The following is a 23,785-nucleotide window of genomic DNA, read 5'->3' on the forward strand; positions in this document are numbered from 1 at the left end:
GTAAGAAAACCACTCATAAGCATCTCCCAATGGGACACAACCTCCAACTTGATTTAACAATACAGCTGCCGATCAACTGCATTTAAAGGGGCAAGCTCAGTATCTGAACAGAGTGACAAAATTAACCAGGACTCCCTTTTGTATGTATCTTGCCAGAAAAAAGAGTTTACTTCTTAGAGAAGGGTAGCACATCTCAACTCTGCCATCACTAGCTTTCAAGCTATAAGTTCAAGCTATAATTGTCCAACAAGTATAACTAAGAATTGCGTTTATAGCACAGTTTTGGCCAAAGCAGCTGTGTTTTCAACAGGTACCACCACAAAGTGACCCACCTAATATTTTAACACCCAACTCACCTGTCTCCTGTCATCAGGTGCTTTGAGGAAAAGCGCATTTATTACGGCAATGGTGTAGGTTTGTATTTCTTGATCTGCCCTGTATCAGAGTATAATATAAAGCAGGTATACAAAAGTCAGACTTTAGAGAATGATTTTTGTTGTTGCTGCTGTTTATAGAATAGAACAATAAAGTACAGGTACAAGCTGCTAGAGTGTGGGAGAGGAACCCTACAAGCCTTTAAAATGATTATATTCTAAATTAATGCACAGCTTCTTAACTGCAGTAAGTCGTCAGCTCAAACTGTGTTAAATCTATATATTTGTATCTCACTCGTCTTTCAAGGTCATGATGAGCATACATAAGCCTGGCTTTTATCTGTGGAATAGTTTAAAACGGCAGGCAAGAGACTTGCTAGAAGCTGCAGCAAGCTTCATTGGCTGAACATATTCAGCAGGAGAAGAGCGTCTCTGAACAAAATGCAGCCAGAGAGCCATGAAGAACTGGGGAGGTGAGCAGCTCCAGGATGGGGAAGGTGACATTAGCTAGCTAGGATGGCCTATCTTCTTCTTCTTCCCTTCCTTGCAGTCAGTTCTCACTCCACCCATATGGAAACGCAGGATCATGACCAGACTTGGGTAAGAACTTTAATCCTGGCTGATGCTCCAAATACTTAATCAGATCTTGTCAATTTTAAGGCTGCTTTCAAGGTCATCAGCTGTAACTTTAAACGTTAAAAAGGTAAAGGTAAAGGTACCCCTGCCCGTACGGGCCAGTCTTGACAGACTCTGGGGTTGTGCGCCCATCTCACTTAAGAGGCCAGGGGCCAGCGCTGTCCGGAGACACTTCCGGGTCACGTGGCCAGCGTGACAAAGCTGCATCTGGCGAGCCAGCGCAGCACACGGAAACGCCGTTTACCTTCCCGCCAGTAAGCGGTCCCTATTTATCTACTTGCACCCGGGGGTGCTTTCGAACTGCTAGGTTGGCAGGCGCTGGGACCGAACGACGGGAGCGCACCCCGCCGCGGGGATTCGAACCGCCGACCTTTCTATCGGCAAGCCCTAGGCGCTGAGGCTTTTACCCACAGCGCCACCCGCGTCCCAACTTTAAACGTTATTCCCAGGCAAAAGTAACGCAAAGCTACTCACCCTTGGAGGTGTGGGATTAACTGGCCAATTGTAATCTCCTGTGCCACCTTCTGGTACAGATCATGGCTGTTCAACACCATTGACTCCAGGATGGCTAGGGATCGTTGAAGTATAGCAATGTCGGAAGGAAACTTGCTCACGTAACTTGCTATCTATAAATAAATCAGGTTTCTTGTAAGAGGCCATGGGTTGGATAGAAGGAAATGTTCCAGCAAAATCAATAGCATTTGGCCAAAGCAATAAACCCTGGGTGTCAAATCCTGGGATAATAGAAGAAGAGTTTGGATTAGATATCCCGCCTTTCACTCCCTTTAAGGAGTCTCAAAGCGGCTCACATTCTCCTTTCCCTTCCTCCCCCACAACAAACACTCTGTGAGGTGAGTGGGGCTGAGAGACTTCAGAGAAGTGTGACTGGCCCAAGGTCACCCAGCAGCTGCATGTGGAGGAGCGGAGACGCGAACCCGGTTCCCTAGATTAGGAGTCTACCGCTCTTAACCACTACACCACACTGGCTCTCGCACACTCTGGTTTGTCTTAATCATGGTTAATGCCAATGCACATGCCACACAAGGGTGGTTTAGGGTGCCAGGGTCAATCTCTGTGGAACCAAGGGGGTTTCTTGACCAGGTGCTTATTGAGCACCCATTTACTGAGTCATTCACCCGGACACATGCATATGGCAGTCATACATTGCCAGCATTGAGTTCTTGTCTCACACTTCCCAGTGGAATTTTCCATAATTTTTCTTGTCGGCTTTTTGCAGTTAGAAAAACGAATTGATAATTGCACTAGAAATTGTGGGGTACCAACCAAATCTTGTGCAAATCAGCAGCCTGTATGGAAGCACAAAACACTTCACTTCACTTCTGAAACCACTGTTAAGGGTCACTGAATATTGCTCCTGTCCCTGCCATACGTACCACACAAAATATTCAGAGATATAAAGAGAGGCTTTCTATTTACATGCCTGCATGTGGTTAACAGCTATTCACCCAACAATTCTCTTTGGCAGACTATGCTATGGACTTCCTTTTTCTCTTGCAAACCCAGGACAAGCATGTTTATAATTAACTTAAGATTTCCTCTTGGGAAATGTTTCCTTAGCATGCTTACATAATGATATTATAAGGTAATGTGAATTCCGTTCTCTCTGCTGTGCCTTCTCTGGCCTCTTTCCAGAATCTACTCGTTCCAAAATAGGTCAACCGCATATGAAAAAGTCTCAGTGCAGGGCTGCTGCAACATCATTCATAATTTGCTTTACAAATATTGTTCATCCTATGCCATTATAGCACTAACTTACAGGAAGTTAATAAAATTACAGAAATTCTCTCAAATATGAACATCATCGGCACAACCTAGGAAGAAGTGAGCTGTGACTAAATTCTGTTAACTTAGCAGCAAATAACCTTTGGCTTTTGTTGTTGCTCTCTTGTTCAGCAATGAAATTGTAGCATATCCATTAAAATGCTTGGCGGTTTGTCACGCCCTTCCTCTAAGATCAGTGTGGCTTATGAGTTCTCGTTTTATCCTCACAACAAACCGATGTAGACAGGCTGAGATGCAGTGATTTTCACAGCATCCTGCATAAAATATCCAGCAAGCATATCAGACCATGAATGTTATTAGAACTTAGACCAGGCACCCCCAACCTTTGGCCCTCCAGATGTTTTGGACTACAATTCCCATCAACCCTGACCACTGGTCCTGCTAGCTAGGGATCATGAGAGTTGTAGGCCAAAACATCTGGAGGGCCGCAAGTTGGGGATGCCTTAGACCCTCCCAGACCTTCCTAGAAAACACCACCAAACTGGTTCTTGAGTATACTTCAGAGCAGGGGTCAGCAACCTTTTTCAGCCATGGGCCGGTCCACTGTCCCATAGACCATGCGGTGGGCCAAACTATATTTTTTGGGGAAAAATATGAACGAATTCCTATGCCCCACAAATAACCCAGAGATGCATTTTTAATAAAAGCACACATTCTACTCATGTAAAAACACCAGGCAGGCCCCACAAATAACCCAGAGATGCATTTTAAATAAAAGGACACATTCTACTCATGTAAGAACATGCTGATTCCCGGACCGTCCACAAGCCTTAGGTTGCCTATACCTGCTTCAGAGTGTACTTCATAACCATAACCCTGAGACAGCTAGAAATTGCCTCTCTGCGATGATTTGTCCTCACTGCAGTCATATTATGTAGCACCTATCCATATTATGGATCCCATGCCCTTTTAAAATGTAGTTTTTCTTTTGGGGTGGGGGTTATTGGGTTGTTGTTTTAATTTTGATTATATATTTTGTGGTTTTATATTTTGATTTTGTTCTGTGAACCGCCCTGAGACCTCCCAGTATAGTAGTAGTAGTAGTAGTAGTAGTAGTAATAATAATAATAATAATAATAATAATAATAATAATTACTACTACTACTACTACTACTACTACTATTATTTATTATTTATACCCCGTCCATCTGACTGGGTCTCCCCAGCCACTCTGGGCGGCTTCCAACCAAATATCAAAAACAATACAGCGTCAAACATTAAAAACTTCCCTAAACAGGGCCGCCTTCTGGTGTCTTTTAAAAGTAAAATAGTTGTTTATTGCCTTGACATCTGCTGGAAGGGTGTTCCACAGGGCAGGCGCCACCATCGAGAAGGCCCTTTGCCTGGTTCCCTGTAACTTGGCTTCTCGCAGTGAGGGAACCGCCAGAAGGCCCTCGGCGCTGGACCTCAGTGTCTGGGCTGAACGATGGGGGTGGAGATGCTCCTTCAGGTCCACTGGGCCAAGGCCGTTTAGGGCTTTAAAGGTCAGCACCAACACTTTGAATTGTCCTTGGAAACATACTGGGAGCCAATGCAGATCTCTCAGGACCAGTGTTATATGGTCTCGGCGGCCACTCCCAGTCACCAGTCTAGCTGCCGCATTCTGGATTAAATGCAGTTTCCGAGTCACCTTCAAAGTAGCCCCACAGAGAGCGCATTGCAGTAGTCCAAGCAGGAGATAACTAGAGCATGCACCACTCTGGCAAGAAATACTGGCATGGAAATCTCCCAAGCGGCCTCACCCCCGCCCCTTCCATTTTGTAAATGAACAGAAGAGATGTGTGTGGAAAATACATCTACTCTGACCCTTAATGTCAAGCATAAGCATACTGTACCTTCTTAATGAAAGCCACCGAGAATGTGTCCCAGGATACAATTCCATGATCCATCAGTTCAACGAAAGCCGTCAGAGTGAAGGATAACATGTCTCCAAAGCTGGAAGAGACAGGAGCCATAGCAGAAGTGGGGTGGGAGAAGAACCATGTAAAAAGCAGTGTGAAACCTTTGGGCAAAAGGGGAAAAACAAAGCAAAGATGCGCAAGAAGTGGCAGGAGCAGAATAAAATGAAGGCCGTGCAGCAAAGAAGCATCAAGTGATTTCCACATGGATCCCAAAGCAGCGTCAACTGGAAGGAAGCGTTTGAGGACGTTTTTGCATTCTGCATGGGAAAAGGCTGTCCAATGCCCAAGAACAATAACCTTGTGCAGGTGTCAGTCTGCTCACTCAAAGACAAGACACCTACGAAAGACTTGCTTCTCTTCCCAATAATAGATCAATTGTTGTTTAAACAGTTCCTCACTTTTGGACAAACACCAGCCAACACAAAAATAGGCCACGGGATCATGTTCTTCCCTCCTTCTCTACCAGATTAAAGCTTTCATCAGCACCTTTGCTATTCATCAGAGTTTGGAAATGAGCTTTAAATTCAGATTTCCAAAGCATAGCAAACAAAACGCTCTGTTTATTGCCAGTGCTAACACAGAATAATAGAATTAGAGAGTTAGAAGGGACCCTGAGGGTCATTTAGTCGAACCCCTTGAAATGCAGGAATTTCAACACGCAGTCCCCCATCCAATTTGATGCCATACTGGACCCTGCTTAGCTTTGAAAATATGCTAGCGATTTTATTTTTGCTATTTATTGTTATTATTTATGGCCAGCCGGGGTTGGTGTGTTCGGATTCAGGATGGAAGAGGAGGGCACATGTGAGCTCTGAACTATAGTTAAGGAATGAGGTACACATCTACAGAACCTCAGCCTGACAAATTCACACCCACCCCAATGTGAAAACCACTCTATAAAACCCTATGGGAACAGCCTCCAGGTTTTTTGGGGGGTGGGGCGGAATACACTATGAATATGCGTAGGGTTTTTTGATTATCATTTTTAAAAAGAACAGTGTTCTAGTTAGCAGGTCAGATATAAATCAGGACATATTCTTATGCAAATGGAACTCTGCTGCAAAACTATCTTCTCCCTAATTGTTCCACACCATTAAAAAAAAACTAGCTAGATACCTTTAGGTTTTTCTTTAATACATAGCTCGTGATAATTCAACCCAGGAAGACTACCTAGAAAGCAAGAAGCCCTTAAGCTCAGTCAGGGGGAAACATACAGAGAAAGAGACTTACACTCATAACTCTGGAGTCCAGCACTCTGAACTGGAAGCTACAGCATCACTGGCTAAGGAGCCAAACTGAGGTCCTGACTCCAAGCCTGATCAGAGGATCATGGAACCCAAAGCCTTTGGATAGGAGCCGAGACATTCACAAGCACCTTCCCCCATGCCAGAAGAAGCAAATGCCTTTCACACCACCTTGATGGCACAGACAATGAAGCGCAGGAGAGCTGCTCATCTCCAGGTCAGAGGGCAGGTGCTTTAAGAGAATCTAGTTCTCCCTGGAGGGACGGAGCTTAGGTCAGGTGACCTGGAGAAAGAGGCTTGAAAGGCCTCATTTCACTTCCAACACTTGCCAGAGCAAGTTGCCCACTTTCCTTGGGCTGCACCACAGGACCAGTACAGAACAGTTGCCTCCATGGCAACCTTGATTATGTCATCATATTGGCTGGAATTTCCAGTGATGAGCAAATTCCAGTTTCTTAGCAACCGAATAAATTCAGTGGTGGACTTTATAGTGTCAGTTTGCACAGAATCAAACCTAGAACAAACCTTATCTGGTTTTTAAACGCCAGCGGGCGGGTTAATCAGTCCCTTATAATAAGAATGTATGGAGAGCCTGCTGTATCAGACCAATGGCCCATTGAGTGCAGCATCCTGGTCTCACAGCGGCCAACCAGATGCGCTTGTGGGAAATCTGCGAGCAGGACCTGAGCACAAGAGCATTATCCTACCCTGTGGTTTTTAGCAGCTGGTCTTCAGTAGCACACTGAGTCTGACCATGGTGTCAGAGCACAGCCAGATCATGCAACTGCCTGTTGTACAATGACACCTAGTGGAAGAAATGAAGGCATTCTGCAATACTGAGAACTGCTAAACATACTGCATTTACGATGCACATGCAATGGACTCACATTACACCAGAAAAATATACGAGGGAGCTAGGACTGCATGCAGCTCACCACCACACCAGGTATATATATATATAAGCAGTAATGAGCGCATTTGCTCTTCCTCTCATTCAGCAGCAACTATGACACCTTCCAAAATTTTCTTCTGAAGTCCCGCTGCAAAGAGTTAGGTCATGTACTATTTCCTGGTGCACATGCTTCTCTCTCCCACCCCCCACCCCCCAATATGCTCCAATTCCCTTCCTGGATCGGGACCACATCTGAACTTAGCATTCTGTGGTTTGCCATGAGCAAAGGAAGTGATGCGGGCAGAGGTGCCAAATCTGAGAGCTTTGCTCAGGAAATACCATGAAGGGCTGCTTGAGTCATCTAGCATCTCTGCACACCCAGAGGAGTCCTATGTAAGGGATGGAACCAGGTGAAAAAAAAGGAATGAGAAAGAGGAGGAAACTACTGCTTCATACAACACTTAATAAATGAAATTTCTGACCACAATATATGGTGATGACCATCGGCTTGTAAAGGTAAAGGGACCCCTGACCATTAGGTCCAATCGTGGCCGACTCTGGGGTTGCAGCACTCATCTCGCTTTATTGGCCAAGGGAGCCGGCGTACAGCTTCCGGGTCATGTGGCCAGCAAGACTAAGCCGCTTCTGGTGAAACCAGAGCAGCGCACGGAAACGCCGTTTACCTTCCCGCCGGAGCGGTACCTATTTATCTACTTGCACTTTGACATGCTTTTGAACTGCTAGGTGGGTAGGCGCTGGGACCGAGCAACGGGAGCTCACCCCATCGCGGGGATTCGAACCGCCAACCTTCTGATTGGCAAGTCCTAGGCTCTGTGGTTTAACTCACAGCGCTACCCGTTTCCAACCATGGACTTAAATGGCTTTTAAAAGGGTTTGGACGGGTTCAATGGCTATTAGCAATGACAACTCAATGAAAGCTGTTCTAGCATTGCACTTCATCTTAACTGGATCAGGGTGTATTTTTTAAGCATACACAAAGGGGGAGAGGGGACTGGCTGCTTATATCCACTGAGGGGCACAATGAGTGGAACCTTTTAAAAAGAGCACCAAACTACATGGGATGTGAGGGACAGGCAACCAGATCCCCTAACACGTTTTTGAATAGATCCCCCAACAAGGGTATGTTTTGGATCAGGGCAGTGTGCATTGGTGAGGTCTGTGTGAAAACCTTTCCCCTACGGTTTCTTTGTCTGACCTGAAAATTGCCCTCTCTGATCTTACCAAATCTGGTATTAGTTGTGTGTCAAAGAGAGATAACCATTATCACGTGTAGCTTCACTCGCAGTTTCTACATGTTGCATTATAAAATTAAATGCTTTCCCCACAAGGTGTCATCACAGTACCAGAAAAATCTTCCCAGGAAGACAAGAGCAGGAAAAAAACACTCTAAATGTCGAAGAGACAAAGTTATTCCAGGCCAAAGTTAAGACTTCAGAAGAGAAGATTCAAGTACTGATGCTGCAATCCTGTGCACATTGACCTGGGAATAAGCTCAATTTTACGCAGTGCGACTTCCATCTAAGTGAATACGTATATACTCCACAATCCAATTTATATGGCATAGTTGGGGCATATATTCAAATCCAACTTAAATAAATGTGCACGTGATTAAAAAAACCCCAGTATCTTATGAACCGCACCATGTCCTTGTAAACAGGCAGGCAAATGCTGCAAACTTAGCTCATTATTAAATATGAATCCAAATGGCAGTTCAGCACAATGAGACGTTTGTGGGGCAAGGAAAGAAAGGCTGCTTTCCTCTCCCTGTTTCTCCTGACAGAGTGAGGGATTCATGGAGGCTCCTTGCTGCAGCCGCATCTGTGCGCTTGGGGACTGCAGCTGGAATGAACTTCCCCTGCACACTGCGGCCCAGAGCCGCCTCGAGTCAGTGACATTCCTTTGGCATCTGCTTTGTACAAACAAGTGCCCAAAGTGGAAATGTTAAGTTAAGGCAACAGTTGTGAGGTTAATACTGCAGGGGAAGGCTGCAGGGGAACAAGCCGGAAGCAGAGAGAAAACTAGCTACTGTTGGCAAAGCAGAAGCAGTCTCTAGGCTCAGCTTATTAATAATAATAATAATAATAATAATAATAATAATAATAATAATAATTATTATTATTATTATTATTATTTATTATTTATACCCTGCCGGCTGGGCTTCCCCAGCCACTCTGGGCGGCTTCCAAAAAAAATTAAAATACTGTAATACATCAAACACTAAAAGTTTCCCTAAACAGGGCAGCCTTCAGATGTCTTCTAAAGGTCTGGTAGTTGTTGTTCTCTTTGACATCTGGTGGGAGGGCATTCCACAGGGAGGGCGCCACTACCGAGAAGGCCCTCTGCCTGGTTCCCTGTAACTTGGCTTCTCGCAGTGAGGGAACCGCCAGGAGGCCCTCGGGGCTGGACCTCAGTGTCCGGGCTGAACGATGGGGGAGGAGACGCTCCTTCAGATATACTGGACCGAGGCCGTTTAGGGCTTTAAAGGTCAGCACCAACACTTTGAATTGTGCTTGGAAACGTACTGGGAGCCAGTGTAGGTCTTGCAAGACTGGTGTTATATGGTCTCGGCAGCCGCTCCCAGTCATCAGTCTAGCTGCCACATTCTGGATTAGTTGTAGTTTCTGGGTCACCTTCAAAGGTAGCCCCGCATAGAGCACATTGCAGTAGTCCAAGCAAGAGATAACTAGAGCATGCACCACTCTGGCAAGGAAGTTCGCAGGCAGATAGGGTCTTAGCCTGCGTACGGTGCTTGTCACCACAGACCAAAGAGAGACGCAGGGTAGCTTCACAAATGGCTTTTAAAAATGCCAAGTTGCGTTAAAGTTATCAGAAATATAAGCAATTAAATGTGCGACTTTCAACCTTACAAAACATTTTTGGTAGCCACAGATGAGAATGGCTTTGACCATGAATTAGTCTTCCGCAGAGATCTAATGTGCAAAGGGCTTATTGAAAGGTACCCTAAATCTACTGTGCTTTTGGCATACACCAACTTAGAAGTGGTGTATATATGTTTGTGTTTTGTGAGCTTGATTCTCTTTCATTTGCTTCACATTATCTATTCCTATTTATTAAAAAATATTTATAGCCTACCCTTCGGCAGGGCACAACAGTTTAAATAAATAAAATTATAGAATACACAACAATAAAACCATTAAAATACCTCAGCAAGCAACAGAAACAACTAAAACCACAGTACAACCTGGATAGTATTTCCTGCACAGAGCCTTATGGCTAGCCAGCTGCCTTATACCAGGTTAGACTATTTGTCCATTTAGTCCAGTGCTAGTTACTCTGACTGGAAGCAGCTCTCCAAGGTCTCAGGAAGCAAAGGTTTTTCACATCCTCTGCTATACAGTGGTCCTTTTAAGCAGAGGGCCGTGGGACCTTCTGCAAGCCAGGCATGTGCTCTGCCACTGAACCACAGCTCCTTCCAAAGGAGACATTGAAAAATGAAAACGATTTCCCATGTATATACCTGCCAAACACACATTGCCTCCACTGCAGGCATGTTTGCCAGGCATGCATTGCACATATCTAGCTGCCTGCTCAGAGGCTCAGAGCAGCTTATATATAGTTCTCAGGCAGTCTGAAATCCAGGCAGCTTACAAAGCCAAACCTGCTTAGCGTCAACAGCAGAATGGTGTGACGTGCCTTCTTCAGGCGATTCTCCAAGCATGAGCGTACAGGAAGGCAGGCAGGTCTGAATTAGTCACATGTGGTGGAATACCTGCCATTTCCTACCTGGACGTATTGTGTGTGTTGCAATTGATACATCGTATGTGAGCGCGGAAAAACTAGAGCACAAAAATGTTATCTGAAAAGCTGTGGCACAAGGGCAGCTCACCAGATCAGAATGGAAAGCTAAAGTAATTTCTATTACCATGTCCATCTTATTACCAAGTTCATCTAAAATTGTTCAAATCAGTTTCAGAGATTGCTTCGTGATAATGTCAACCAAACAGCTCTGCCGGACTCAGCAGTTCATGTGACTTGTTGTTCTTTGCTTCAGTGAGAGGTAATTTCTTGGAATTTCCCAAGCATGCCGTCCACATGTAGAATTAGAAACTGAAGTCTGGTTCCGATTGCGCTGTGCAATCAACACAGAGTTTACGATTCACTGTCACATGAAGCTCATCTTTCAATAGTCAGATGTACTTCAGTGCAAGTGTTGATGCTTTAAAGGTAAACGTAAAGGACCCCTGACCGTTAAGTCTAGTCGCAAACGACTCTGGGGTTGCGGTGCTCATCTCGCTTTACTAGCAAAGGGAGCCGGCGTTTGTCTGAAGACAGTTTTTCCAGGTCATGTGGCCAGCATGACTAAGCTGCTTCTGGCGAAACCAGAGCAGCGCACAGAAACACCATTTACCTTCCCGCTGGAGCGATACCTATTTATCTACTTGCACTTTGTCATGCTTTTGAACTGCTAGGTTGGCAGGAGCAGGGACCGAGCAATGTGAGCTCACCCTGTCGTGGGGATTCGACACGCCGACCTTCCGATCGGCAAGCCCTAGGCTCAGTGGTTTAGACCACAGCGCCACCCGCGCCCCCGTTGATGCTTTAGGGCCCATTAATTAAATTCACTATGTGTTAAGTGCTCTTCCTTGAGCAGTTGAGAGGACTCCACCCATTTCCATGCGTCCATTTCCCACGATTCCTGACTTGCTGTTATGTACGAACCAGGGATCGTGCTTTAAAACAAATTCTGATTCACTAAACAAAACAGCATTAGAGCCCACGGGTTTGAAGCCGCCTTGTTTTGAGACTGACCAGTTAGTTTTAAACTATATTCTTTGGTTCATATGCAAGGACAAACCAAGAATTCTACGAAATGAAATAAGCGCCAGCATAGTCTTTCTTCCCAGTTGCATGGGGAAAGGGAGGGGGAGCTTATGAGCCCAATGCTTTGGAGTGCACACTATTTCAAAGCAACATGTGATTATCCTTTGCACTGCACTACATGGCCACAAGCACCCATTCTCTCTGGCCGTTCTGTCTCCAAGCACATCCTTTCCACAGGACTTCTCCCCTTAACCACTCACTCTTCCAACCCTCCTAGCATACGCCTCTTCCTTCCCTTGGACTGCTACCTATTTGACTTCCTGTCTCCACTTTTCCTGGATATTTAATTTGTTTCCGATTCTTTCCTGTGTCCCTTTACCTTCTCATCAGAGCAGTTAATCAGATGAAGGAGAAAGAGTAGCTTAGACAATGGCAGCCTGAGTGCCTTCTGAACCCACCCCTCAGCCCAAGATTACCTCCAGGCTAACCTTGCTACAAAGCCCATTAGCGCATGACAACACTGTATTTTTAAAGAACAATTTCTAGCTTTGTTTGTAACAGCATTACATCCTGATCTTACACATTTGAGCTAGTGTGTCTAATGGCAGCAGCAGCAGCCAACAGAGCTCCACGCTGAATTTAATGGTGCAAATAGCAAGTTCTAGAATCACATCTGGGAGTTATTCTAGTGTAACTTCAAGCAGATACCAATTTCTTCCACTTAGGAGAGGCATTTGCAGAAATCTGCTCATATGAAAAGAGTTAACATGCAGGAATCCCCTGAATATACACTTCTTATTTTTTAGTCATTTAGTCGTGTCTGACTCTTTGTGACCCCATGGACCAGAGCACGTCTTCCACTGCCTCCCGCAGGTTTGTCAAACTCATGCTGGTAGCTTCAAGAACATACACTTACTCAGTATGAAAGTCCCACTTTAGCAGAACACAGAAGTCTTTCCTTTTATTCTGAGAAATAGCACTTTCATAGAATTATTCTAAATTTAGGAAACCCGGTGTAGTCATTGGTGATGCATTGACACTGCATGTACAAACTTAGAAACAAGAAATGTTATGCCAAAACTTCTTCAGGCATACTGTAGACCAGTCTTGAAAAGAGAGAATAAGACACAGGAAACTCAACTGCAGCCACCAGCAACTCAGTAGCTTTCATGCTCACAAAACTGAGAAATGTCAAGAACCAGCATGAATAAGAATTATGCATCAGCAGGGGCTAGGACAAATTATGTCCCTTGAGATTCAAATGCTTTTATCTAGTCCTTATTTCCCCCAGAAACTAAGCTATTATCATTACTACCTCAGCATTCAGAAATAAGTTAGCTGGTTGAAAGTGAAACCTTCTTTTCTTTAACTTAAACTGAACTCCTGTACTATCAGAAGGTTTAAGATTAATTTGAGTCAGCTAATCAAAAGCATGCTTATTCAGAAAATATATGACACTGCAATTTCTCCATTGTTCGAAAACCATTTTACCTGGTGCTTGAAATTAAAATGACTGTGACTCTCAAGTTTATTACTAACCCATCAACTTCCCAGATGCACCAGGTGGGAACACATGATATTCATGTAAGAGGGTTGGTAGCTCAAAGCAAAAAAAGAAAAAAAGGAAAAGCTAAAAGGAGACAGCACCAGCAAATAGCTACAGGAGGTATAGGAAAACAAAGCATACATTCCACAAGCATTGCAAAAATAAATAAAAATAAAAATAAATAACTGAAAGCTCTGTAATAAATCTGTGGCATGTGGCATTAAAGAGCAGGAAAGAGAAGCAGATTTGCTTGATCAAAATATGCACAGGTATTCAAATAAATAAAATCAGCAGGGAGGCCTGGAATTTAATCATGCAAAGAGGAGGAAGTTTGCAGGGTCATGAGCCAATCAGATTCTTACCAGGGCTTCATTATCTTCTGCAATTTCTGATATCGTCTGCAAAAATTTAAAAACTTTCAGATAAGGAGAAACATTGTTAAGACATTTTCCTGCTAATCCGCATTTGAGTTTTACAAGGCCATTTGAACACCACCAGAGGAACTATAGTTGGAAATAATTCAACTGAAGCAGACTTGAAATGGTAATAACACGCTTTAATGCTCTTCGGAAGAAAATAATGTAAAGCAACCCAATATACCTTTTAATTCAACAACAAAATCTCACAGAAAAGGGGGGGGAGGGAGAGAGATTGCTTATTATTCTAAGGAATGCTTAAGAACTTTGCCTGCATATCAGAACCTCACCACCATGGCGGACAATAGTATGACATCGCCTATTAGACAAAGACCCGAAGTTTCTGGGGACATACATCCTTTTTATCTGTCTCTCAAACTTGTCGCAGAAGCAAGCAGAAGGGTCATCTGGGCCCAGACATCAGCCATAAGAAACTAAATAGCTGCTGGGATCATGGACCCCTGAGCTCCACCCTCCAGCCAGGTACCAGACCTGGGAGTTTGCTGGCTCAAGTAGCAGTCAACTCCATCACAACCGCCAAGGAGTCTGTCAGCAGCTTCCAAGGGACAATTTGGTTATTTGGAGAAACACCAATGGAATGCTTAGGGGCGGAGTCCCTAGAAATTAATTAATTAACAAAACAAGAACTGATACCAATGCTACTGGGGGCACAGGATGGCCAAAATGAAGGCTATTTCGGGCAATTCTTGTGATAACCATCCTGGCAGCTAGCAAAAATCACACAGTATATCAATCACAAGAGCATGGAAATATTTAGAGGGATTTATGGTACAGTCGAATCTGGGCCATAGCTATTGCTGAAAAATGAAATCAAAAACTGTGGTATACTACTAGATGACAACGAAAAAAGACGGGTTTTCATCTACTATGAAATAAGTTACTATTTGTAATTTTTAGTAACTTTTAAGGGAGAATTATCATAAGACCTTGAGGACTGTATCATGATATTTACAAATAAATCTTTTAAAAAAAAATGTTCCCCCACACCAATAACTGTAATTTTTTCACAATAATGTAAATGAAATGACCCAAATTTATACTTTTGTGTGTGAATTTGTTTAATTTAAACTGTTCTGTTTTCCTTTACTTCTTTATTCTTGTGTGCTAGTAAAGTGTATACTGTTCAGATAAATAAAAACTTTGTTTTTAACTGTAGAAAGTTCTATTTCCCCCCTTCTCTCTTTTTAGGATATAAAAGGATAAATGTTTGTGTGAGCAGCTCAAAGCCTTGCGGAAAAGGTGGGGTATAATCCTACAACTGGTCACTCCCCCCCAAAAAAAAATCAGAATCAGAATCATAACCATAATATGATGGACTCAGCTACACAGGTCAATTTATAACATTTAAAATGTGTTATAAAATGTGACACCAGATGGTGCTGTAGAGCAGAATCCACAGTCAATGGCAGATTGCCTTGGGAGTTCTTTATCCCCTATAGCTTTTCTTTATAGCGTTTTTTTTATATCTGTGTAGATACAGCTCTCAAGTCCCTCACAAACACATGCTCTGTGAGCATTTAAAACTCTACAATTCACCACCCTCCAGTTAGCACACTATGGGTCCAGCTCACGGCCAGATTTAGGTTTGATGAGGCCCTCAGCTACTGAAGGTAATGGGGCCCTTTATATGTCCAGCTGTCCTTTGTCAACAACAAATTGCCGCTAGTTTTTGTGTTGAATATATGCTATATGGGAATTTGCAACCAGTCCATGCAGAATGTAGGCACCCTATATATAGAAATGAGCAAACCAGTGATATTTTAGGAAGCAGGCTAACAGGCGGGGCCCATTACTTACATCGCTGGAGCCTACACAACACAAAACACTGTTGCTGTATGTAGGTTTTATTTTATTTGTATTTTATCTTATATTTTGGAAATGTACATCGTTTTCTTTTCTTTCTTTCTTTCTTTTTTTTTGGGGGGGGGCGCAAGAGAGTGGGGCCCTAAGCATAGCTGTCAACTTTCAGATTTGAAAATAAGAGATCAGCAGCCTCACCTGTCCCGGGGACAGTCTACGGGATATCTAACAATCCGGGCTAGCAGCGGGAAACGGCACTGGAATAAGGGAATTTCCCACAAAAAAAGGGAAGGTTGACAGCTATGGCCCTAAGCTATAGCTTGTTTAGCTTATACGTAAATCCGGCACTGGCCAGATCCTGCCACTCCTAAGAACTCTGCCTGTGGCAGCAAAGAATTGCTTTCCGTGGCCTCCTGACTTATTGTCCTTCACAATATTTGCACCAAATCCCACGGCAACGTGCAACCACTACGAATCACTATAACAAAATGTGACAATGTACAAGTGTGTGAATAAGGTGAATGCTTGCATGGTACAATTTAGCCTGGTAACCACAGGAAACAGGAAACACTAGTAAAACCTTCTTCAGGCTAGGAACTTTTGTGAGCTTATTTACAGAACTTGAGCACTAGTTATGAAGGTTCGTCATACCAACATAATAAGCAGGCTGTACAGAACAGACACAATTTGTATAAGCAATAACGTTGAGTGTGCAACTGTTTTGCTTAATTCAAGTCATATATTAATACAGTAGGGGTTTTTAAAATGCCCATCCTCTCAAGATGGAATCTATGGACACAATCCTCTACTAAGACCTTCAGGATAGGCCCTATGGCAACTAATGGGAATTGTGCAATATACTGGTTTTGAAGGAAAAGTTTTTAGCCAGCTATATCCTGAATCAGAGCACCTGAGGGGTAAATTTCAAACACAATATAAAGTGCTGAGTCAAAAGCATCACATATGTGAACAGGAGTTTGTTTGTTTGTTTTACTTGAAGGGAGGTGGCCCTTTTCATCATCTGCAAAAAAAATATACAGTATAATAATCCTTGGCATTTGAGGCACAACCTTTTGCAGGTAATGGTGCCCCTTTCAACCTTACTTATATGTGGCAGAAATTACAGGATTGTGCAATGAAAACAATTTAACCTTTGGTTGCTCTTCGAATTTTCGCTGTAGCTAAAATACAGGTATTCAAATCTGTGATTTTAATATATTTCTCCTGTGACATCAAGTCGGAAGGGCTTGAAGGAATCAGTGCTCTAATTTGATCTTTCTCCCTGGAACTTCCTAAACATAACATATAGGGAAACAAAGGGAATTCAAATGATCTTGCTTGTCAGCAAAGTTGCTGTGAGGTTAACCAGACTGGGCATGACTTGATTCTGCATGATGTTATTTCTGAAGGCTGAAGTCACAATATTTGCCTTTTGGGGGTTACATGAACAATAATGCGCTGAACAATGATGTTCTAAAATTAGTGGGCCAGAAGGATCCCAATAATTCAGAGTGGTCTGTGAGAAAATGGAATGCCTTTTAAAAGACTCTGTAACTCAAGAGTACAAATGAGCCACAGACTTTTGTTCATATTAATTTTAACAGAAGAAGAAAATCTGAAACAGAATGGCAATATAATGTTATAGAATAATAGTGAAAGGATACTTGCTTAGACATTTGCCTACCACAATATGCTCACTGTTTGTCCTCGAAGGGACTCTGGATTACACTGCTGGCTCTCTACCAAAAGGACGGCAGCTCCTTTTGGAATTCCTCAAGCCACAAAGGCTTAATACTTGCTGAATGTGCACCCTTCCTATCTGCCAGGAGCCACTTCCAGCTGAGACAAATTTTGCCAGCTCTGACGAGACCAACTCCTTTGTGGCTTGTTTGGCAAAGCCTCTGGTTATAGATCAAGAAGGCCCCTTGCTTTCAAGTTCAGTTAGGATGTCTTAGGGGGAACAGAGAATGATTGTCTGTGGCTCAGGGCTCGGCTAGACCTGTTTTGTAAGGAAGAACCTAAATCTGCCCCCAGGGAAACTCCCAGCTAAATCTGCAGAAAGAGAGAACACCGTGACAATATCCAGTGGCTGCAAGATTGCCATTTCCCAAAACTTGGAATGTTCTGGCAAATTTTGAATTGGAAGAGGGCCGCAGGGAGTCAGGCAGTGGCAGACAGGGAGAGGGGGGTGCAGAACCCGGGGCCTGCATGAAAGGGAAGGGTACCACATAAAACACAATAATGATGGCTCCATATACAGTACACACACAGAGAGAGAAAGACTCCTGCTATTTAGCCTTACAACCACTGCAGCAATGTCCTTAGCAGAATTAAAACATGCTGCAGAGAAAGAAATTATTTATCTGCAAAGCTCTTGGTGCAAGTCACTTCATTCAAGTTCATGAACAATTTCCTTCAAAGACATGAAGAAGAGGCACATGCATCTCCAAATTAAAGGTGCAGCACACTTCTTTGTCTGCTACCAAGGCTATTGTGACCTACATAAGTGGGGAGGGGAATTCTCGTAATAGCAGGAAGAAGGTAGGTCTGTAACTCCACACTTATGGAAGAGCTGCTGAGAACCTGTAGCCCCACGACCACCACCACGTTGGACCACAACTCCTATCACCCCTGACCACTGGCCATACTGGCTGGGACTGATGAATGTTGGGGTCCAACATCTGGGGGACCACAGTTTCCCATCCCTAAAGGCAGGAAGCTGCAAATCAGCTAGTCCCTGTGAATATCTCCAGATCTGTGCTGGCCCTCCTAGGATGGGGTCTCCGTGGGATTCCAAGACAAGTGGGATGGGTCTCACATGCACATTTATTACAGCAACTAAATCAACCCTTAACGGCTGCTCAGCAACACATTCTTTGTGTATGTTAAGACATGTGCGTGTGCAAACGCACACAAACACACATCCCCATGAATGACTGCTATTGGCATGGGTCTTGCCATTTGCACTGGGCACATGGAAACCACAGTGAGACTTTCACATCAAATTTGATGGAGCATAAAGGAGATAGCAGGTGCATATAATGACTCTGGAAGAGAAACTCTCCTTCCTTCCTTCCTCTTACAACAAGCGACTGAAGCTGACAGTACTCACTTGAAATCAATGTCAAAAATGCATTTTTAAACCTGTATTTTCAACAATGATGAACCACACATTCAGATTTTGTTAAGACACTCTGGAATGCTATGCTATTTATATAGCCACAACTTTTGAATTTGATGCAATATTAAATATGGTCTTTCATTCTCACAACATTCTCATTCTTTCATCCCTCCCACAAAAAATAATAATCTGGCTCATCAAAAAGACTGAGGTTTAACAATATGTACACAAAGGAGTCTACACATTTCCTCTCTAAGTGATATGGTGCTCTGACCTTCCTTGCTTCCAATCAGACTCTTCCAGGGGCAGGTAATTCTGCTGAGATACTGAACTGATCCAAAAAAAGTGGAATTATCTGCTTTAAGTTGAGGTTCCTCACTGAACCGCTGCCTAGCTCACAACACTGTGTTTGCCTTGTTCAGTAAGGATCCACATTATGATGCGTAAATCATGCAAGCACACACACCGGGCTGGAGCTTACCAAAAGGCAGATCATCCCTAGTCTTACATCTTGTAAAAGCAAAACTTTTGGGTGCTAGACTGCATTCTGGCTCCAACTGTAATCCAGGCAAGAAGCATGGTTTAGCTACTGGAAGTTTGTAGAAACACAGAATAGTGCCTACATATTTCCCCACCCCCGCCACCCAAGCATACATTTTTACTATAAAGCTTGCAGGATTTCCAAGGGTTTTCTAACATTCCCCGAATTGTCTATACTTTTAAAACATCATGTGGTAACTATTTAAGAATGGGCATCAGGCGATGAATAGATCTCAGGACTTCTAGTGGCAGATAACACATACAAACATTCCTCCATCAGAGAACTACTTCTCTTTAACTCGTCTCTCGTGAAATACTCATTCCCTTCCAAGGAACAAAAGCAGAAATGGTGGCTTCTAACATGACTTACTTTTAAATGAACAACAAATACAATTTTACTAGCTTATCCAAGCAACAAATAAGAAAATGTGCATGTGTTAAAATACTCACTCAGTGCCACTTTCCACCATCTGCGTCAGGAGCGAAATGCCGTCTAGATTGATAAATTCTTGGGCAAACGTTATATCGCGTGAATAACTAGCTAGGTCTTTCAGTGCTTCCAACTTGGCATCCATGCTAGAAGACTGGATCCTCTCATGAAGCTGAAGGGCAGTTTGGGCCTCACCAAAGACAGAACATTGAATAAATGGAGGGAGGGGAGAGGGGGGGGGAGACAGACCTTAATTTCAAGTGTTAACTAATAAATGAAGACACCTGAAGAAAAAACACTAGTTTAAATATTATCACATTTTCACCTCCACTCCCTTTTCCTTTCCACCCTCCTTACTTTTTTCAACTCTCTCTTGCACACAGATCACTCCCATTTCCATGCTTCATCCTGTTTCCTGTTTGGTGGTTGGTTGATGAAAATTTATGTTCTCAATTGCTACACTGAATCTGAAGACGGAGTAGTAGCAAGAGTGAAATACATTGTGCGAAGGTACTATGGGAAATTTGGGGGCTCTGCATCCTTTTATCTTTTTCACATGGGGTTGCTAAGGAACGGAAAAGGGAGAGGTTTGAGTACAGCGAGAAGGGAAAAGAAGGGGCTATTTTAAACAACGGCAGAGTAATGTAGGGGTCAAGAAACGCTGATGGTTTTTCTTTCAAAAAATAGTTTTAACAAAGGAGAAATAAGAGAGATGGGTACACACAAAAGCTAACACCGAAAAGCTAACACAACGTAGCCTTTCCAAACTCCCTTCTCCCTGTATTCAAATCTTATTAAAAATTCCCATTCTCCCCCACTTAGTGTCACTCCCTACTTACTCTACTAAAGTCATTACCATTGTTTAAAATCATCACTTTCCCCCGCAGTGTACCCAGATTCTTGCTTTATTCAAATCTCTGCTGTTGTTTAAAATGATCACTTTCCCCCTCTAAGTATCTGTCCATCCCTGCTTCACTCAAACTTCTGCCCTGGTTTTAAACTTTCCCCTCTTGGTTTCACTCCCTTGTCTGAAGCCTCATTCACTCATCCTTTCCAATCTGTCCTGACTTCATGCAAATAAAGGATGAGGCACCACAAATCCTCCAATGAGGACCATGTGGTGACATTCTTACATTTTATTATATAGAGAGAGAAGTACACAAAGGTACAGGCAGGAGAGTTGGGAATGTTATGACAAACTGAGACCAGAAAGTCCATCAATGCACGGGAGAGGTGTGGCACATTACTGTGCAGAGTTCAACGTAAACAAGGTCCACTGAAAAGGATGTACAATTCAATCGGAGTGGGTGTGATCGCTATGAACTGGCAAAGCAAAAAGAGTAATGCGCACGAACACTTAAAAATGGAAAATTATTTTCTAGCTGAGCTCTTCCTCCTAACCTGTACTGAGCAGAAGTCAGATAGTGTTGGATCTGTAAATGAATTCCAGCTCAGCAGCTTCACAGTGGCATCTCTTTTTAAGCCTTTTTGTTATAAACTAGTGAACTGCCTAAGTCCACGCAGTGGAGAATGAGAGAGGGAAGGCAACAATCTGTTTCCTATTTATCCAAGAACAAAGTTCTGCTTTAGGGGGGGGAAATTCTATGTGGGCACAGAAGCCTTTTTTTACAGCAGTTAATAATAACATTAATTTAAATGCCACTACGCATTAAAAACAACAGCCCTATTTTCCTGCATGGTCACTTCTTGATAAAAATGCTTCTTCTTTTGCCTCATTAACTACCTTAAAGCTATTACTGTGGAATGAATGGCTTGGATTCTAACTAAGCTTCCACTGCGGGGATGTTCACTGCACAGAGTTCTGCTCATGGGGAAAGTACCTTTTGCCAATCCCCCCCCCCCCGCAAACCTTTGTGCCCCCTGGGACTGTCAAGGGGAGTGCAGGGGGAAGGAAGCTATCTGCAATAATTGGCTCTCCCTCCCACCCGCCAGAAGGAGCCTGCACTGGATCTCAGATCCAGCCATCACCTACCTTACAATGTGTGCAAAGCACTTTGAGCACTTAGTAAAAAGCACCAAATGAATAGTAACTAAGCTTCCAACTTAAGCTTTCGTATCATGCTACTATGATTCCCAGAGTATTCCTTGATTTGGAAACACTTCAGGATGCTGAAGTTCCTACCATCACTGTCTTATATGCCAACTGTGAACTATTTGGAAGGAAGATAGCAGACTTCTCATCAGTTATTTCATGCTTCAGTCACCTACAGATTAGAATACTCTAATGAGCTCCATGTGCCTGGGCTGCCCTTGAGAAGAGTTTGGAAGCTTCAACTTTCTAATGCAGCTGCAAAACTTCTGGCCAGAGTTCCACCGATTGGATCAAATTTGAAAGATCTTGTACCAGCTGCACTACTTGCCAAATCATTTCTGGTACCAATTCAAGGTGCTGCTTTTGATCTTTAAAGCCATAAAGATACCTGGGGCCAAAATACCTTAAGAATCACCTTCCTCTATATAAGCCTTCCTGGAGCAGTTTCACTCATCATCATGTACAGTCCTGATTCGGCTCCCCACACCACCAGAAATATGGCATGTAGCTTCCAGAAACAGAGCTTTTCATTTGTGGCAACCTCTGATCTAGAACACCTTCAAAGGAAAGTCCACCTGCCTCCTTCACTGCTGGGCTTTATATGGTTGGCGGAGAGCGCATTATTTCAGCCACTTTTTGTAGACTATGGTCTTTAAACGGTTTTATGCTGGAACTGCCCCTCTTTTTTAATCGTAGTATTTTAAGATGGCTGCATATGGACTGGGCTTTTATTACTGTGTCTTGTTTTAATTTATTTACTGTACGCCACCTTGAGTACTTTTATAAAAACATGGGATATGCATGTAAAAAACAAACAAACACTGTTTTGAAATTGAAACACTCCACAGACATCTGCAGGCAGTGGGATCTCATTCACCCCTAACTTTTAGTGTAGCAAGCCTCAATAAAGACACAGCAGATTTATCGTGATCACAGATTAAACAAATAGTTTCTTTTCACAAAAATACTGTTAGTTGTCTCGCATGGCAACTAGCCTAGGTGACACTGCCTGCTATCACGACTGATGGATGGGGGGAAAGGCTTCACTCAGTGTGGCGCCTTCACTGGTCTTGGCTCCTGTTGCCATAGTGCTTTATATGCGCTCATATGGAATACAGTGCCTCTGCCCCAATTCTCCCTCCCTCTCTCTCATTGTGTCATTAGGAATGACACCTACAGGACATGTGCTATGAGCAGTTTCCAAAGAACTCTCCGCAATTTCTGGTCGATAAATGCCAGGACAGCAGGGAGTACAGCTCATTAGGCCATGATAATTCTGGTTACCAAGAAGCCAGCCCTACTTAAAAAAAAAAAAAAAACCTACAAGAAAATATTCATCTGATGGAAACACTTCTTTGTTGTGAGATAAGTGCAAAGGGGGGCTGATGTTTGGAATGAATTATACTATCCTGGTCAGACAGGGAGGAGGAAACGGGTAAAACATCCCTTCTCAAAAGGCCTTTAAAGGTAAAGGGACCCCTGACCATTAGGTCCAGTCGCAAACGACTCTAGGGTTGCGGTGCTCATCTCACTTTATTGGCCGAGGGAGCCGGCGTACAGCTTCCAGGTCATGTGGCCAGCATGACTAAGCCACTTCTGGCGAACCAGAGCAGCGCACGGAAACGCTGTTTACCTTCCCGCCGGAGCGGTACCTATTTATCTACTTGCACTTTGATGTGCTTTTGAACTGCTAGGTTGGCAGGAGCAGGGACCAAGCAATGGGAGCTCACTCCGTCACGGGGATTCGAACCGCTGACCTACTGATCAGCAAGCTCTAGGCTCTGTGGTTTATCCCACAGCGCCACCTGCGTCCCTTCAAAATGCCTCTATGATGCCTTAAATGTGTCTCTGATTTGGCTGGATTTTGCTGCCCTTTCTGCTGGAAGGCAGATGGACAAGTTTGTTAGCTTAAACAGGACAGTGAGCGAGCTTTCAGGGCCAAAGCAGCATGAATCTTAGCATAGAAATATTTAGACGGAGAAGTCAATTACGTACAGGATACGGCTCCGCTTGTGCATTACTCTCACACAGGGCAAGCAGTTTCAAGATGGAGCAGGGCACTGCTTCTCAGGCCATCCACCCTGATTCCACATCATAGTGCAAACTCAGCCTGCTGTTGCACACAGCTGTCTGCAAAAGAACAGCTACCCACAAGCCGATGCTCCTGTTTAGGAGCACCAAACAACTGGGTGTCCCAGTTAGGTG

At 43.6% G+C, this 23,785-nt stretch overlaps 1 protein-coding gene across 4 annotated transcripts in view; it reads right to left on the bottom strand.

Moving 5' to 3' along the window:
• Positions 1 to 23,785, bottom strand: part of ELMO1 (engulfment and cell motility 1) — a 283,672-nt gene that overhangs the window by 185,699 nt on the left and 74,188 nt on the right. For 3 of the 4 annotated variants that reach the window (XM_053409945.1, XM_053409947.1, XM_053409944.1), the window contains 5 exons: positions 19,548 to 19,717; positions 13,562 to 13,597; positions 4,649 to 4,748; positions 1,485 to 1,636; positions 357 to 435 (listed from right to left, as the gene is read on the bottom strand). In XM_053409945.1, the coding sequence (XP_053265920.1) occupies positions 357 to 435; positions 1,485 to 1,636; positions 4,649 to 4,748; positions 13,562 to 13,597; positions 19,548 to 19,717 (537 nt within the window). The remainder of the gene's footprint in view (positions 1 to 356; positions 436 to 1,484; positions 1,637 to 4,648; positions 4,749 to 13,561; positions 13,598 to 19,547; positions 19,718 to 23,785) is intronic. The other variant, XM_053409946.1, reaches the window with a different exon arrangement.

Source organism: Podarcis raffonei, chromosome 12 (assembly GCF_027172205.1).
Source record: "Podarcis raffonei isolate rPodRaf1 chromosome 12, rPodRaf1.pri, whole genome shotgun sequence".
Classification (NCBI taxonomy): domain Eukaryota; kingdom Metazoa; phylum Chordata; class Lepidosauria; order Squamata; family Lacertidae; genus Podarcis; species Podarcis raffonei.